The sequence below is a fragment of the Lampris incognitus genome, chromosome 13 (genome assembly GCF_029633865.1).
Source record: "Lampris incognitus isolate fLamInc1 chromosome 13, fLamInc1.hap2, whole genome shotgun sequence".
Classification (NCBI taxonomy): Eukaryota; Metazoa; Chordata; class Actinopteri; order Lampriformes; family Lampridae; genus Lampris; species Lampris incognitus.
The window spans coordinates 49,421,319-49,436,056 of record NC_079223.1 but is presented as its reverse complement, the minus strand read 5'-3'; the positions used below and the strand labels follow the sequence as shown (position 1 = coordinate 49,436,056).

General features: G+C 46.8%; 1 protein-coding gene across 1 annotated transcript in view; it reads left to right on the top strand.

Annotated features, from left to right (window-relative positions):
- Positions 1–11,305, top strand: part of atp6v1ba (ATPase, H+ transporting, lysosomal, V1 subunit B, member a) — a 60,898-nt gene extending 49,593 nt beyond the window's left edge. Inside the window, exons 12-14 of the mRNA XM_056291545.1 lie at positions 2,059–2,163; positions 2,903–3,032; positions 10,157–11,305. Coding sequence (XP_056147520.1) covers positions 2,059–2,163; positions 2,903–3,032; positions 10,157–10,299 — 378 coding nt within the window. The 3' untranslated portion in view covers positions 10,300–11,305. The remainder of the gene's footprint in view (positions 1–2,058; positions 2,164–2,902; positions 3,033–10,156) is intronic.
- Positions 11,306–14,738: the final 3,433 nt, after the last annotated feature.

The window sequence follows — 14,738 nt, the reverse complement described above, 5'->3', positions numbered from 1 at the left end:
CAAAGAATGACAGCCATGGAGGATGACTTTCAGAACTGCCAGTCTTCGACAGAGAGCAGTGTTGGTCGGGTAAGCTAGAGAGTGGCTGAAGAGAGGGAGCGGCGATAGTGAGAACAAACGTTTTCTGAAGGTTCTGAATCGGTGCAGCCACGAGCGGTTCTTCATCATATAGCTGTACAACGGCACAAAAACATTTTTAGGCCGATAGGTCCGGTAGTTTGTGAGATTAGCTGCGGACTGACACACACAAACCCACACACACATGTGACCAAAAGCACAATCCCCTCCGGGCTAGCCACCTGGTGTGGATAAATGTTCTTTTAATCCCAGTATTTCCTGCTCAAAACCAAAATATTTAAACTTTTATGTGCGATGTAAATGTTAATTGGTGTAAAAGGAAAAAAGGTGAGGTTGCTGGAGTGATAAAATCCTTGTTTGAATAAAACATTGATTCTGATCAGAAAACATTTTTAGATCATGTCCTGTAGCTTGTATACTTTAAGCTAACTGCCATTAGGCTTGGGCGATTGGACACATATCAACAATTGGCTGAGTCCAATCGGTGGTTGTTTTTAATTTTTACTTGAGTTTTGTCCTTTTATTTTGCTAATTTGCCTCCTCGAAAGTTCAACTTGATAAATACTTAACCAGTGAAGCGCAATTCAAAGCGTGCGCCAATAGGAACTGGCAGTTAGAGTTGGACCATATGCACGTTCCTGTTGCACGGATTTCCGACGAGTCTTTCTCAAAACCGCAGTGACTACAAGACAGTTCTTTTGCCGGTGTTCTGTACCTTGCGGTTGTGTCCATGGTTAGGCGGAGTTAAAGTTAGACTGCTGTTGATTCGCACTACGGTAGCATTTTTCGAAAAGGCAGCATAAATCTTCAGAACATCGGCACTATTCGTTTGCAAAGATGAAAAAATAACTTAATGTAGGTCCTTCAGCCTGCTGGTTGTGTCGGTTTAAATCAAAAATAATCCCAAATAGGGGATTTTGTGTTCTTTTTCATGAGATGTTCCATGATTGCATTTGCTGAAAATGGCCAGCGTACATGAATATATAGGCAAGTGCTGGTTGTTGGGCCGATAGTGGCCGATAGGAAAATTTTGACATATCGCCCAACCCTACTTGCCATTGGGTAAAATTTGCAAAGTATTGTTATTATTGCATTATTAATTTTAATTGTGAATTTCATATATAATATGTACTTTATTAATCCACATGGGGAAATTAATTTACTCTGGGCAAGTGCATCAAATGAAATGACAAATTGTTTCTGATTCTGATTCATCCTCTGCATTTAACCCATCCCAACACACATACTGGAAACAGTGGGCAGCCATGTAGCTAGGAGCAGTGGGCAGCCATGTAGCTAGGAGCAGTGGGCAGCCGCTGTGCAGCGCCCGCGGACCAGCTCCAGGTGTTCTTGCCATGCCTCGGTCAGGGGCACAGGCAGGAGGAGTGTTAACCCTAACATGCATGTCTTTCTGATGGTGATAATTATTTCTGGTCAGTGTCTCCGATGTTTACAGGGATAAACATTGTAGAATGCTGGTATATTTGCGGCAAGTACTGTGGTGTACTTGGTCTCTGTGAGAAACAAAGATAAAAGACAGCTGATTGCATTCAATCTTTAGCCCCTTCAGTTCTGTGTGTAAAAAAATGCTCTTAATTAATTCTCTTTATTTCCTATGAGCTTTTTTGAATTTATTTATCATTTAATAATTCTGTTAATGTATTTGTGAGTTTTGTCTTATTGAGTTATTATTTTAATTTACGGTTATTAATATTCCCTGCGGAAATGATGTTGCTTCATGTCAGTCCTTCTGTACCTCCTGTGCTTCCATAGCTTCCGCCTTCCCCTCACAGTGCCGTATTGCATTGATGAGGAGCAGAGGTGCAGAAGAGATACCAAAAATGTGTTGTGTTTGTCTTCTGCAGAGCCAATGAATGCCTTAAAACAGTCGTTGAGAGTTGCCTCCTTCTATGCCCTATCCACATCCACTACAGTGGTGCTGAGACCCATTTGAAACCATTACATATGCCTTCCTTTCAGATCTACCCACCCATCAATGTGCTGCCCTCCCTGTCTCGTCTAATGAAGTCTGCCATCGGTGAGGGCATGACCAGGAAGGACCACGCTGACGTCTCCAACCAGCTGGTAACTTTCCATCTGGTTTCCTTGGCTAATATTCTGTGAAGCCAAGCTCACGCAGATTCAAGCCATAGCAACCACTAAAGGAACATTTAGCCAATGATTTTGTGCATGTGCTTAATCCTCACTGCATACTGTATTGATGGAAAAATCAATGTTCTCTCTTGCTCACAGTCTTCCCCACAGTGCCGATATGTACCATAAGGCATTGCGTGCAAATTTCTGACATATCGTCTTTAAAATCATCTGAGTTAGTGTTATGGGACGTAATTTCCACCATCGGAAATGTAGCTTCGCCGAGAGAACGAGGATGTGTTTTTTAATGTTGTTTACAGTAGATTAGAGTAGCAATTAGAAACCCAAGCTTAGCGGATAGAAAATAAACCCAAAATTTTACTGTTGCCCCAGAGATACAGAAGCAATCAAGAACGGCTGCAGATGTTTTCCATATTCCCTGTTAGATGGTGGTTAAGGTTGAAAATTGGTGAATTTTCCTTCTACTGTCTGTGAATTATTCAGTTGCACACATCGAATAGAGACTAATGCTCAGAATGACTACAACATGGACAGTTGGTGATGATCGGCCAGAGTGTTTCGGCCAAAATATTCTCGTATAACATGGGCTCAGTATCAGCCCATAAGTTGTGGGCTATTGTGTTGTGTCTGCATTAAAGTTGATCGACTTGACAAAGCACCCTCACTTATTTCTAAATCACACTTTCCCACCTCTCCCATACTTTGCCAGTACGCTTGCTACGCCATCGGTAAGGACGTGCAGGCCATGAAAGCTGTGGTGGGAGAGGAGGCCCTGACGTCTGATGATCTGCTGTACCTAGAGTTCCTGCAGAAGTTTGAAAAGAATTTCATCGCTCAGGGTAAGAAGCCATAAGACAATCCCCACAGCAGGGTTCGAGACTAACGGTGTCCCGGGGACGATAGAAAATGGGTTGGGACGAACAGAGCTCTACCCTGGGACACCTGAGATGAAAGGAATTTTATATATAATTTATGTATTGTCTCGCAAAGGACATACTGAACCGAGCATGGACTACAACGGTGCGCGTCTTCTCAGCTGCTACTCAGGGCAAGCTGCTTGCTGCTAGGTAGCTAACTTTAACCAGGTGCTCTGACTACTAGCGGATGGGTTGCAGGTGGCGAAATAATACATCATTAATGAGGAAAATATTAATTACATTCTCTAACGTGAGCTGAGCGGAGCTGCAGTCCACTGCTGCTCTGCAGCTGGTTGTTGTTGCCCCCCCCCACATACACATACACACACCAATAAAAAAAATAAAAATATATATATAGTATAGTCCGACCGGGCTATACTATATATATATATATATATATATAGTATAGTCCGGTCGGGCTATACAAATTGACTTGACACAGTTAATTTCACTCATACAATCATTTATTTCCCAATCAATTGAATAGTGTGTTTTTATGCAAATAACCAGTTGAGATAACAATAACAGGGCGTCCGGGTAGCATAGTGGTCTATTCTGTTTCCTACCAACACAGGGATCGCCGGTTCGAACCCCTGTGTTACCTCTGGCTTGGTTGGGCGTCCCTACTGACACAATTGGCCGTGTCTGCGGGTGGGAAGCCGGGTGTGGGTATGTGTCCTGGTCGCTGCACTAGCGCCTGTTCTGGTCGGTCAGGGCACCTGTTCGGGGGGGAGGGGGAACTGGGGGGAATAGCGTGATCCTCCCACGCGCTACGTCCACCTGGTGAAACTCCTCACTGTCAGGTGAAAAGAAGTGGCTGGTGACTCCATGTGTATGGGAGGAGGCATGTGGTAGTCTGCAGCCCTCCCCGGATCAGCAGAGGGGGTGGAGCAGAGACCAGGGCGGCTCAGAAGAGTGGTTATTGGCCAAGTACAATTGGGGAGAGAAAAGGGAGACCCCCCCCCCCCTCTGCCAAAAAAACAAAAACAATAACAAAGTAAGAAGACCACATTTAGACTTTGGGGCGGTTCCGTGACGGTGGTGAAAAAAGTCTAGAGACAACAGAAATGTAAAAATCCTAAAAAAACAGAAGCTTTTGACTCTCCACTGCTGAGACACGGCTCTCTGATGGGGGGGGGGGTAAAGGTTAAAGCGGGGCTTTCATAGGGGGTGGGGCAGGGCAGGGCAGGATGTTGTCAGGAATAAGTGTTGGTAGGTTTTTTTACACGGAGGAGTCGAGGGCGTTGGCGGTCTCTTGGCCCGGGTCATTGACACACGCCGCTGCTGTGGCGTTTTGTGTGTGACTCGATCTTCTCGTGCGGTGTTTGCAGGCTCGCCTTTGTGGCGGGTTGCCATGCGGAGCCCTCCTCCATCCGAGCTGAAAACGTGTTCTCACCGCTGTGGTTTTCTGCACGCGTCACATTTCTGACCTGCACACCAGAGCTGTTGACCTTGATGGGAGAGACTTGTAGTGTTATGGCAGCATATTGATTAATCTTATTCATGTTTTTTTTTTCCTTTTCACGTATGTTGTCATATCTCACAAGGTTAAGACCCGTATGGAGAGGTTACAAATCGCCGGAAAACCGACCAAAACATTTCTGCTCAAATGAGGGTTTTAAACCTTTGTGTGGCATCGCTGTGCTCTACCAAGTGGTTCTTTAAGTCCCTCCAGGAGGTATTATTGCTGTGTTGACCCTGGCAGATATTCCACCCTGGACTCACCTTTTATTTCTTCACAATATCTGATTATTTCTCGGCGGGTTTGAGAACTGCAGTGGTTTACTTCCTGCAGGAGGCGATGGCTCTTTCTCGGGGTCGCACAAAGTGTTGCTTTTGTTTTTGTAGTGTTGCAGTGTCACCTAAGGACAGTCCCCACAGTAAGAGAAGGTGGAAAATTAATTAGAAACGTATCATAAATATAATACATATAATATTTTCCTACCAACATGGGGCTCGCTGGTTCGAATCCCCGTGTTACCTCTGGCTTGGTCGGGCGTCCCCACAGACGCAATTGGCCGTGTCTGAGGCTGGTAAGCCGGATGTGGGTATGTGTCCTGGTCGCTGCACTAGTGCCTCCTCTGGTCGGTCGGGGCGCCTGTTCAGGGGGAAGGGGGGAACTGGGGGGAATAGCGTGAACCTCCCACGCGCTACGTCCCCCTGGTGAAACTCCTCACTGTCAGGTGAAAAGAAGCAGCTGGTGATTCCACATGTATGGGAGGAGGCATGTGGTAGTCTGCAGCCCTCCCCGGATCAGCAGAGGGGGTGGAGCAGAGACCGGGACGGCTCGGAAGAGTGGGGTGATTGACCAAGTACAACTGGGGCAGAAAAAGTAATGTGTTAGCACTGTGTACAGTTCGTGTTTAATAACAGTAGGCCGAGACCTAGAAATGAACGCTAGCCTCTGTTACTAGGCTGTCTGGTCGTTTCAGAGGCAGATTTTCAGATTTTGGAGAGGAGGTGGCGCTGTTTATTATCCTGGGAGTAAACGAAAAAAATAAAATGTTCTGTCATTAGATTTCCTGAAATACCTTGGTTTAATTTTTTTTATTTCTCATTAAGAAAGACTCAGAATGATCCCTTTAAGCAGACTGTTAACGACAGGAATCAGATGACCTAAAATGCTGCGTCGGTATGAGAGTGACTCCTCCGGTGGCTTCTGACCAGGGGCTGATCACTGTAGGCAGTCTGCGATGCAACTTTTACTATTAAATGCCACTATTTTTTTCCTTTTTTCCCCCTTTAATGTGAGTGAATAGCAAATGGCCCACCTGGCTTTGTTTACTCTTGGACGTACTGTGCTGTGTGTGGCATGTAAGCTTGTTCCTAGATGCTGGTCTCATCCTGGCGAGATGGTGTGTGAGGTCACAGTTTATGTTCCTAGATGCTGGTCTCATCCTGGCGAGATGGTGTGTGAGGTCACAGTTTATGTTCCTAGATGCTGGTCTCATCCTGACGAGACGGTGTGTGAGGTCACAGTTTATGTTCCTAGATGCTGGTCTCATCCTGGCGAGACGGTGTGTGAGGTCACAGTTTATGTTCCTAGATGCTGGTCTCATCCTGACGAGACGGTGTGTGAGGTCACAGTTTATGTTCCTAGATGCTGGTCTCATCCTGACGAGACGGTGTGTGAGGTCACAGTTTATGTTCCTAGATGCTGGTCTCATCCTGACGAGACGGTGTGTGAGGTCACAGTTTATGTTCCTAGATGCTGGTCTCATCCTGACGAGACGGTGTGTGAGGTCACAGTTTATGTTCCTAGATGCTGGTCTGATCCTGACGAGACGGTGTGTGAGGTCATAGTTTATGTTCCTAGATGCTGGTCTCATCCTGACGAGACGGTGTGTGAGGTCACAGTTTATGTTCCTAGATGCTGGTCTGATCCTGATGAGATGGTGTGTGAGGTCACAGTTTATGTTCCTAGATGCTGGTCTCATCCTGACTAGACGGTGTGTGAGGTCACAGTTTATGTTTCTAGATGCTGGTCTGATCCTGGCGAGATGTTGTGTGAGGTCACAGTTTATGTTCCTAGATGCTGGTCTGATCCTGATGAGATGGTGTGTGAGGTCATAGTTTATGTTCCTAGATGCTGGTCTGATCCTGACGAGACGGTGTGTGAGGTCATAGTTTATGTTCCTAGATGCTGGTCTCATCCTGACGAGACGGTGTGTGAGGTCACAGTTTATGTTCCTAGATGCTGGTCTCATCCTGATGAGATGGTGTGTGAGGTCACAGTTTATGTTCCTAGATGCTGGTCTCATCCTGACTAGACGGTGTGTGAGGTCAGTTTATGTTCCTAGGTTCCTAGATGCTGGTCTCATCCTGACAAGACGGTGTGTGAGGTCACAGTTTATGTTCCTAGATGCTGGTCTCATCCTGACAAGACGGTGTGTGAGGTCACAGTTGATGTTCCTAGATGCTGGTCTCATCCTGGCGAGATGGTGTGTGAGGTCACAGTTTATGTTCCTAGATGCTGGTCTGATCCTGACTAGACGGTGTGTGAGGTCACAGTTTATGTTCCTAGATGCTGGTCTCATCCTGACGAGATGGTGTGTGAGGTCACAGTTTATGTTCCTAGATGCTGGTCTCATCCTGACGAGATGGTGTGTGAGGTCATAGTTTATGTTCCTAGATGCTGGTCTCATCCTGACTAGATGGTGTGTGAGGTCACAGTTTATGTTCCTAGATGCTGGTCTCATCCTGACGAGATGGTGTGTGAGGTCACAGTTTATGTTCCTAGATGCTGGTCTCATCCTGACGAGACGGTGTGTGAGGTCACAGTTTATGTTCCTAGATGCTGGTCTCATCCTGGCGAGACGGTGTGTGAGGTCACAGTTTATGTTCCTAGATGCTGGTCTCATCCTGACGAGATGGTGTGTGAGGTCACAGTTTATGTTCCTAGATGCTGGTCTCATCCTGACTAGACGGTGTGTGTGAGGTCACAGTTTATGTACCTAGATGCTGGTCTCATCCTGACGAGACGGTGTGTGAGGTCACAGTTTATGTTCCTAGATGCTGGTCTCATCCTGACGAGACGGTGTGTGAGGTCACAGTTTATGTTCCTAGATGCTGGTCTTATCCTGGCGAGATGTTGTGTGAGGTCACAGTTTATGTTCCTAGATGCTGGTCTGATCCTGACGAGATGGTGTGTGAGGTCATAGTTTATGTTCCTAGATGCTGGTCTCATCCTGACGAGACGGTGTGTGAGGTCACAGTTTATGTTCCTAGATGCTGGTCTCATCCTGACGAGACGGTGTGTGAGGTCACAGTTTATGTTCCTAGATGCTGGTCTCATCCTGACGAGACGGTGTGTGAGGTCACAGTTTATGTTCCTAGATGCTGGTCTCATCCTGACGAGACGGTGTGTGAGGTCACAGTTTATGTTCCTAGATGCTGGTCTCATCCTGACGAGACGGTGTGTGAGGTCACAGTTTATGTTCCTAGATGCTGGTCTCATCCTGACGAGACGGTGTGTGAGGTCACAGTTTATGTTCCTAGATGCTGGTCTGATCCTGACGAGACGGTGTGTGAGGTCATAGTTTATGTTCCTAGATGCTGGTCTCATCCTGACGAGACGGTGTGTGAGGTCACAGTTTATGTTCCTAGATGCTGGTCTGATCCTGATGAGATGGTGTGTGAGGTCACAGTTTATGTTCCTAGATGCTGGTCTCATCCTGACTAGACGGTGTGTGAGGTCACAGTTTATGTTTCTAGATGCTGGTCTGATCCTGGCGAGATGTTGTGTGAGGTCACAGTTTATGTTCCTAGATGCTGGTCTGATCCTGATGAGATGGTGTGTGAGGTCATAGTTTATGTTCCTAGATGCTGGTCTGATCCTGACGAGACGGTGTGTGAGGTCATAGTTTATGTTCCTAGATGCTGGTCTCATCCTGACGAGACGGTGTGTGAGGTCACAGTTTATGTTCCTAGATGCTGGTCTCATCCTGATGAGATGGTGTGTGAGGTCACAGTTTATGTTCCTAGATGCTGGTCTCATCCTGACTAGACGGTGTGTGAGGTCAGTTTATGTTCCTAGGTTCCTAGATGCTGGTCTCATCCTGACAAGACGGTGTGTGAGGTCACAGTTTATGTTCCTAGATGCTGGTCTCATCCTGACAAGACGGTGTGTGAGGTCACAGTTGATGTTCCTAGATGCTGGTCTCATCCTGGCGAGATGGTGTGTGAGGTCACAGTTTATGTTCCTAGATGCTGGTCTGATCCTGACTAGACGGTGTGTGAGGTCACAGTTTATGTTCCTAGATGCTGGTCTCATCCTGACGAGATGGTGTGTGAGGTCACAGTTTATGTTCCTAGATGCTGGTCTCATCCTGACGAGATGGTGTGTGAGGTCATAGTTTATGTTCCTAGATGCTGGTCTCATCCTGACTAGATGGTGTGTGAGGTCACAGTTTATGTTCCTAGATGCTGGTCTCATCCTGACGAGATGGTGTGTGAGGTCACAGTTTATGTTCCTAGATGCTGGTCTCATCCTGACGAGACGGTGTGTGAGGTCACAGTTTATGTTCCTAGATGCTGGTCTCATCCTGGCGAGACGGTGTGTGAGGTCACAGTTTATGTTCCTAGATGCTGGTCTCATCCTGACGAGATGGTGTGTGAGGTCACAGTTTATGTTCCTAGATGCTGGTCTCATCCTGACTAGACGGTGTGTGTGAGGTCACAGTTTATGTACCTAGATGCTGGTCTCATCCTGACGAGACGGTGTGTGAGGTCACAGTTTATGTTCCTAGATGCTGGTCTCATCCTGACGAGACGGTGTGTGAGGTCACAGTTTATGTTCCTAGATGCTGGTCTTATCCTGGCGAGATGTTGTGTGAGGTCACAGTTTATGTTCCTAGATGCTGGTCTGATCCTGACGAGATGGTGTGTGAGGTCATAGTTTATGTTCCTAGATGCTGGTCTCATCCTGACGAGACGGTGTGTGAGGTCACAGTTTATGTTCCTAGATGCTGGTCTCATCCTGACGAGACGGTGTGTGAGGTCACAGTTTATGTTCCTAGATGCTGGTCTCATCCTGACAAGACGGTGTGTGAGGTCACAGTTTATGTTCCTAGATGCTGGTCTCATCCTGACAAGACGGTGTGTGAGGTCACAGTTTGTGTTTCTAGAAGCTGGTTTGATCCTGACTAGACGGTGTGTGAGGTCACAGTTTATGTTCCTAGATGCTGGTCTCATCCTGACAAGACGGTGTGTGAGGTCAGTTTATGTTCCTAGATGCTGGTCTCATCCTGACAAGACGGTGTGTGAGGTCAGTTTATGTTCCTAGATGCTGGTCTCATCCTGACGAGACGGTGTGTGAGGTCACAGTTTATGTTCCTAGATGCTGGTCTCATCCTGACTAGACGGTGTGTGAGGTCACAGTTTAAGGGTGAGTGTTGACTCGGCTGCAGGTTACATGCTCTGTAGACACATACAGTATGTGATACAGTGGTGGTATTTAAAGCTAAGGTACATGCACGCATCACAGTCCCATCTGCCTTTACGTGTTGCTCTAATCGCCTCCCTTTGCTCTCTCGCCATGTGTGCAGGCCCGTATGACAACAGGACCGTGTACGAGACCCTGGACATCGGCTGGCAGCTGCTGCGAATCTTCCCCAAAGAGATGCTGAAGAGGATTCCTCAGAGCACGCTGGCCGAGTTTTACCCGAGAGAGTCTACCGCTCGCCACTAAGGGGGGCATTAGCGAGGCGTTGGAGAGGGGGGGGGTGTCATTCTGAAACCCTCCATTCCTTCTAATTCACCTTAGAAAACAAACTTTGCATCACAGGGGCCACTGAGACTGATGATGTCTAGCACCACCCTGCCGCCATCTCCTGCTTTATCGCCTGTTCTTCCAACTCATCTCATTCCCATTTTCATGCCCCCCCCCCAAAAAAAAAAAACACCAGCCACCTCAGCAAGAGAGCAGGGCAATAATCCCCCCTCCCCCTTTACTCTAGATGTTTTATTGTATTGTTGTGCAAAGTCTTAAATGGAAAGTGTCTGTGACTGTAATGCCTACCCTGAAACTGCAAAGCGCAAACTTACCCCTTCAGATCGTAGACCATTCCCTGGTCCTGTGCTGGTGTGCTGCTGCTGGACTTCTTTGTTTCTTGGTACACACAACGTTGTTTTCCCACCCGGCAACGAACTTCCAAAATGTAGATATATCTCATAGACTTGAGATGTATTTTTAAAGTGAATTATTGTATCATTTGTATCGCATGTTAACAGCTTAAAAAGAGTCCAGTTGGTTCGATCTCTCGCTGTTGTGGCTCGTCATGTCGGTAACCTCATCTGGCTTCAGGTGACTGTCATGGAGGAAGTTTCTAGTGGTCTCAAACACATTTCGAGGGCTGTGTGGAAAGAGGTCTGTAAAACTAGTGGGTGTGCGTTAATCGGAGGGGCCGACACTGGACAGACACCAGGTGAATTCAGAGCTGTATGTAGACCCACCTTTATCTCAGTGTATGAACTTGTTAGTCCCCTTTTTTTGGTACATTTTGCACCTTGTGGTTACTCTGGAGAAAATACAGCAGAAGTTTACATCATTTGATTTGTGTTGTTCATGATTACGTATGTGTGCGTGTGTATATATAAAAACATATATATTATAATATCAGTGAACACAACTGACTGCATAAATTGATTCCATTTTGTGTATCTATTGATTTGTGTGCATAAATAAATTGTTGTAATGCTAGCCTTGTTTCTGGTGATACATTCATGCATCTTAAACAGCATCATAATTTACCACGATTTGAAACAAGCACGGTGGCCCAGTGCTTAGCACTGTGGCCTCACAGCAAGAAGGTGCTGGGTTCGAACCCCGGGATTGTCCAACCTTGGGAGGTCATCTCAGGTTTCCTCTGTGTGGAGTTTGCGTGTTCTCCCCGTGTCTGCGGTGGGATTTCTCCGGGTGCTCCGGTTTCCCCCACCATCAAAAAGACCTGCATGTTAGGGTCAGTACTGCTGTCTGTGCCCCTGACCGAGGCATGGCGAGACCAGCTGGAGTCGGTCCCCGGGTGCAATTTCCCCACGGGGACCAATAAGTAGTAAAATAAATAAAATAAGAAATTAATGATTTACATGCAGAGATGGGAAATAACAAACTGCAACACGTCTCATGAAGTACATGGGGAAATTGTCCCTGTAGCTACTTTTTTGAGCATCATAAAGTCAGCTCTTATGTATTTTGATTTGCTATTTTTATTTTAATACGGTTACACATTAAACAATTGTTCGACTCAAGGCGGTCCTTATGACCGTTTTGGATTTTCAAAGTTTAATAACTTTTTTGGGGGGGGGGGTAAAAAGATACAGACCTGCCGCTCCCTGGATTCTGCTAAAACTGCACATATTTGCATTTAAATGAGTTTATATCAAGTGCACAAAAAAGGTATAAGATCTGTCTGACTTTCTGTCTGTATGGAGGGATCCGACGACGACTTTATAGTTCGGTGTCTTTATTTCAGTGGTGACGGTTACACTCATACAGTCGCTAGCTAGCTAGCTCCGCAGTGGCGACTCGTCTGAGGGCTGAACACAGACTGACGATTATGTGGCCCCCCTGCGTCCTCATGCGTCAGATGGACCAATCAGCTCGCAGCTAACTTAACAGCCAATAGGAGTGCTTGTATCACATCAGCCTTATAGCCAAACGGGCTATTATAGTCTAGAGAATATTACAGATCTACCTAAAACGACCATCAGTGGTCAAAATGACCGCCTCGTAATTTGCGAGGGATGGTGTGCGTCGTGCGTCATTTCCTTCGTGAAGTTCGTTGCTGTGTCCTAGAAACACACTAGCGCTCCCCAGTGGAGAGAAATAGTCTAAACTTGATGTGTGATGATGTCCAACATGTCTGGTTACAGACGCACCATGACTCCCACCGAGGCGCTGCAGTATTTACAGGCGTTGGACAGCGGCTATTTTAAATTGTTTAAAAATAGTATTAAAGTTATTAAAATGTTAATTTTGGTGTGAGTTAGTTTCCTAACAGACATACTAACATATGTAATGCATTAATATCTCAGCTGGGTATTTATCTTGACAGAATATAGAGTTTAAAACCCGTGCATGGTCGTTTTAGGTAGGAGTGAAATCCCGGTCTTTCTGGTGTTAAAGGGAAAATATCCCAGCCTTATTTCTGTCTATCTGCGACAGTGATAGCACACACACACACACACACACACACACACACACACACACACACACACATATATATATATATATATATATATATAACATCTGCAGTTCCTTTCTGCAGCTCTGGGGGCAGTGAAACAGTTTTACAGCCTCCAAGTGACGCGTCGTGACGTCATTTGGCGGCCAGTAAAACTGCAGCCTTGCAGGGTTTCCAATGCTCCGCTCTAACCACACTATTCAACAAGACTAGGTTGAAAGCTGGTTTAAGGCTGGACCCCGACCACGTTTATTAAACGGCTGATTTTGCGCGGCTAAATTAAAAAGCGGCTGTTTTGACACTGCTTCCGTGAACCGCTGATGACGCAACAGGAAGCCATTCGCGCCGATTCATTTTGAAAGGAGCAACGACCAATGGGGAAACTCCAAGTCGTCCGTCCGACCAATGGGGAAGCGCCACCTCTCACCCGCATGTGTAGCACGTCCTCGCTCTTCTTCTTTGGCTAGGCTGTGTTTCCTTTGATGGGAATGACGTCCCGCCACACCGGCAAAGGCTTTACGGATGGCGACACAGAGGTTTACACATGTCACGACCACGGACGAGTAGACTCGCTGGCCCTTGGCTAACGGGTCGGACCTTCTACTCGACTGGGGCCCGTGGTGGGGCAGCCCCGGGTTCGCGTCCCGGCTGCGGCGGTTCTTGGCTGTCCCCCGAATTCTCTATACGCAGTGCATTCTGGTCCGTGTAGGCGCTGTGGGGGAGACTGGTCAGCACAGTGAGGAGTTCATTGCTTCAGTCCACTACGTTACGCGTCGGTACTGACTAGACACAAAGTCAAGCCATCTTTATTTGTATAGCCCAATATCCCAAATTACACATTTGCCTCAGTGGCCTTTACAGCAACAAAGCAGCCTGTCCTTAGGCCCTCTCATCGGATAAGGAACAACTCCCTAAAAACCTTTAACAGGGAGAAACACTAGTATGACCGGTTATGTTCTTGCCCGGTGCGGGATTCGATACGGTATGTCCTGCACCACAAGGCGACATCACTAACCGCTCGGCTAGAGAGTCAGACCCGTTAGCTAGGGGCTAACGTGTTTTATTAGTAGTTTACATTCGTCAGCCTCCCCGGAAGCGCGCCCTCGCGCTTTGTTATTCCCGCGCTCCGAAGAGACTTCTGAGGATCTGCACACTTCCGGATCCCACCGCTGCCACCAATGTAACCGGTTATGTTCTTGCCCGGTGCGGGATTCGATACGTGGTGTACTGCACCACAAGGCGACGTCACTAACCGCTCGGCTAAAGGGTCAGACCCGTTAGCTAGCTAGGGGCTAACGTGTCTTATTAGTAGCTTGCAGTAGGAAGAAACCTCAGGGGGAGCAACAGTGCAGTTACCCTTCAGTTGTGAGATTGTCAGAATAAGTGCCGGTTGTTTATACGGTGCGTTTGTCCCGGTTATTCCCACTGATGTTCGCTGTGTGTGCTAAATCGTGTACACCTGTCCAGTCCAGGGCATGTCCAGCCGAGGTCAGCTGCTGCAGCAGGTGTACACCGGGGGGGTGGGGGTGGGGGGGGAGTGGACAAGTTGAGTTTAGCTGTGGATTTATCAAATCAATATAAGCCACGTTTGAGCTCTTCCTGGTTGACGGGAATCAAAGTAAGGCTTTCAAGCCGGCTTGTATGGTCACGTCTCTCAGATTCTGCCCCTCTGAACTGGGCAGATGCCTGAATAAATGAAGCATTTGACTCTATTTGAGTAAAAATCTATTTATTACTTATTATGAGTCAACTTTCAGTCTTGAATGCTGAAAGGAACAGTTTGTTCTTTTACACTCAATCTCCAGCCCAATTTAAAGGTTTGTTTTCAAGGGCAAAGTCCACATAAGAGTGGGCATGCCGAAGAATCCATTGATTAATTTTTACCAAAGAGCGCGAGAGGGTTTTTTTTTATACAAGCAGGAATTTCTGTGCACACATGCCGTGG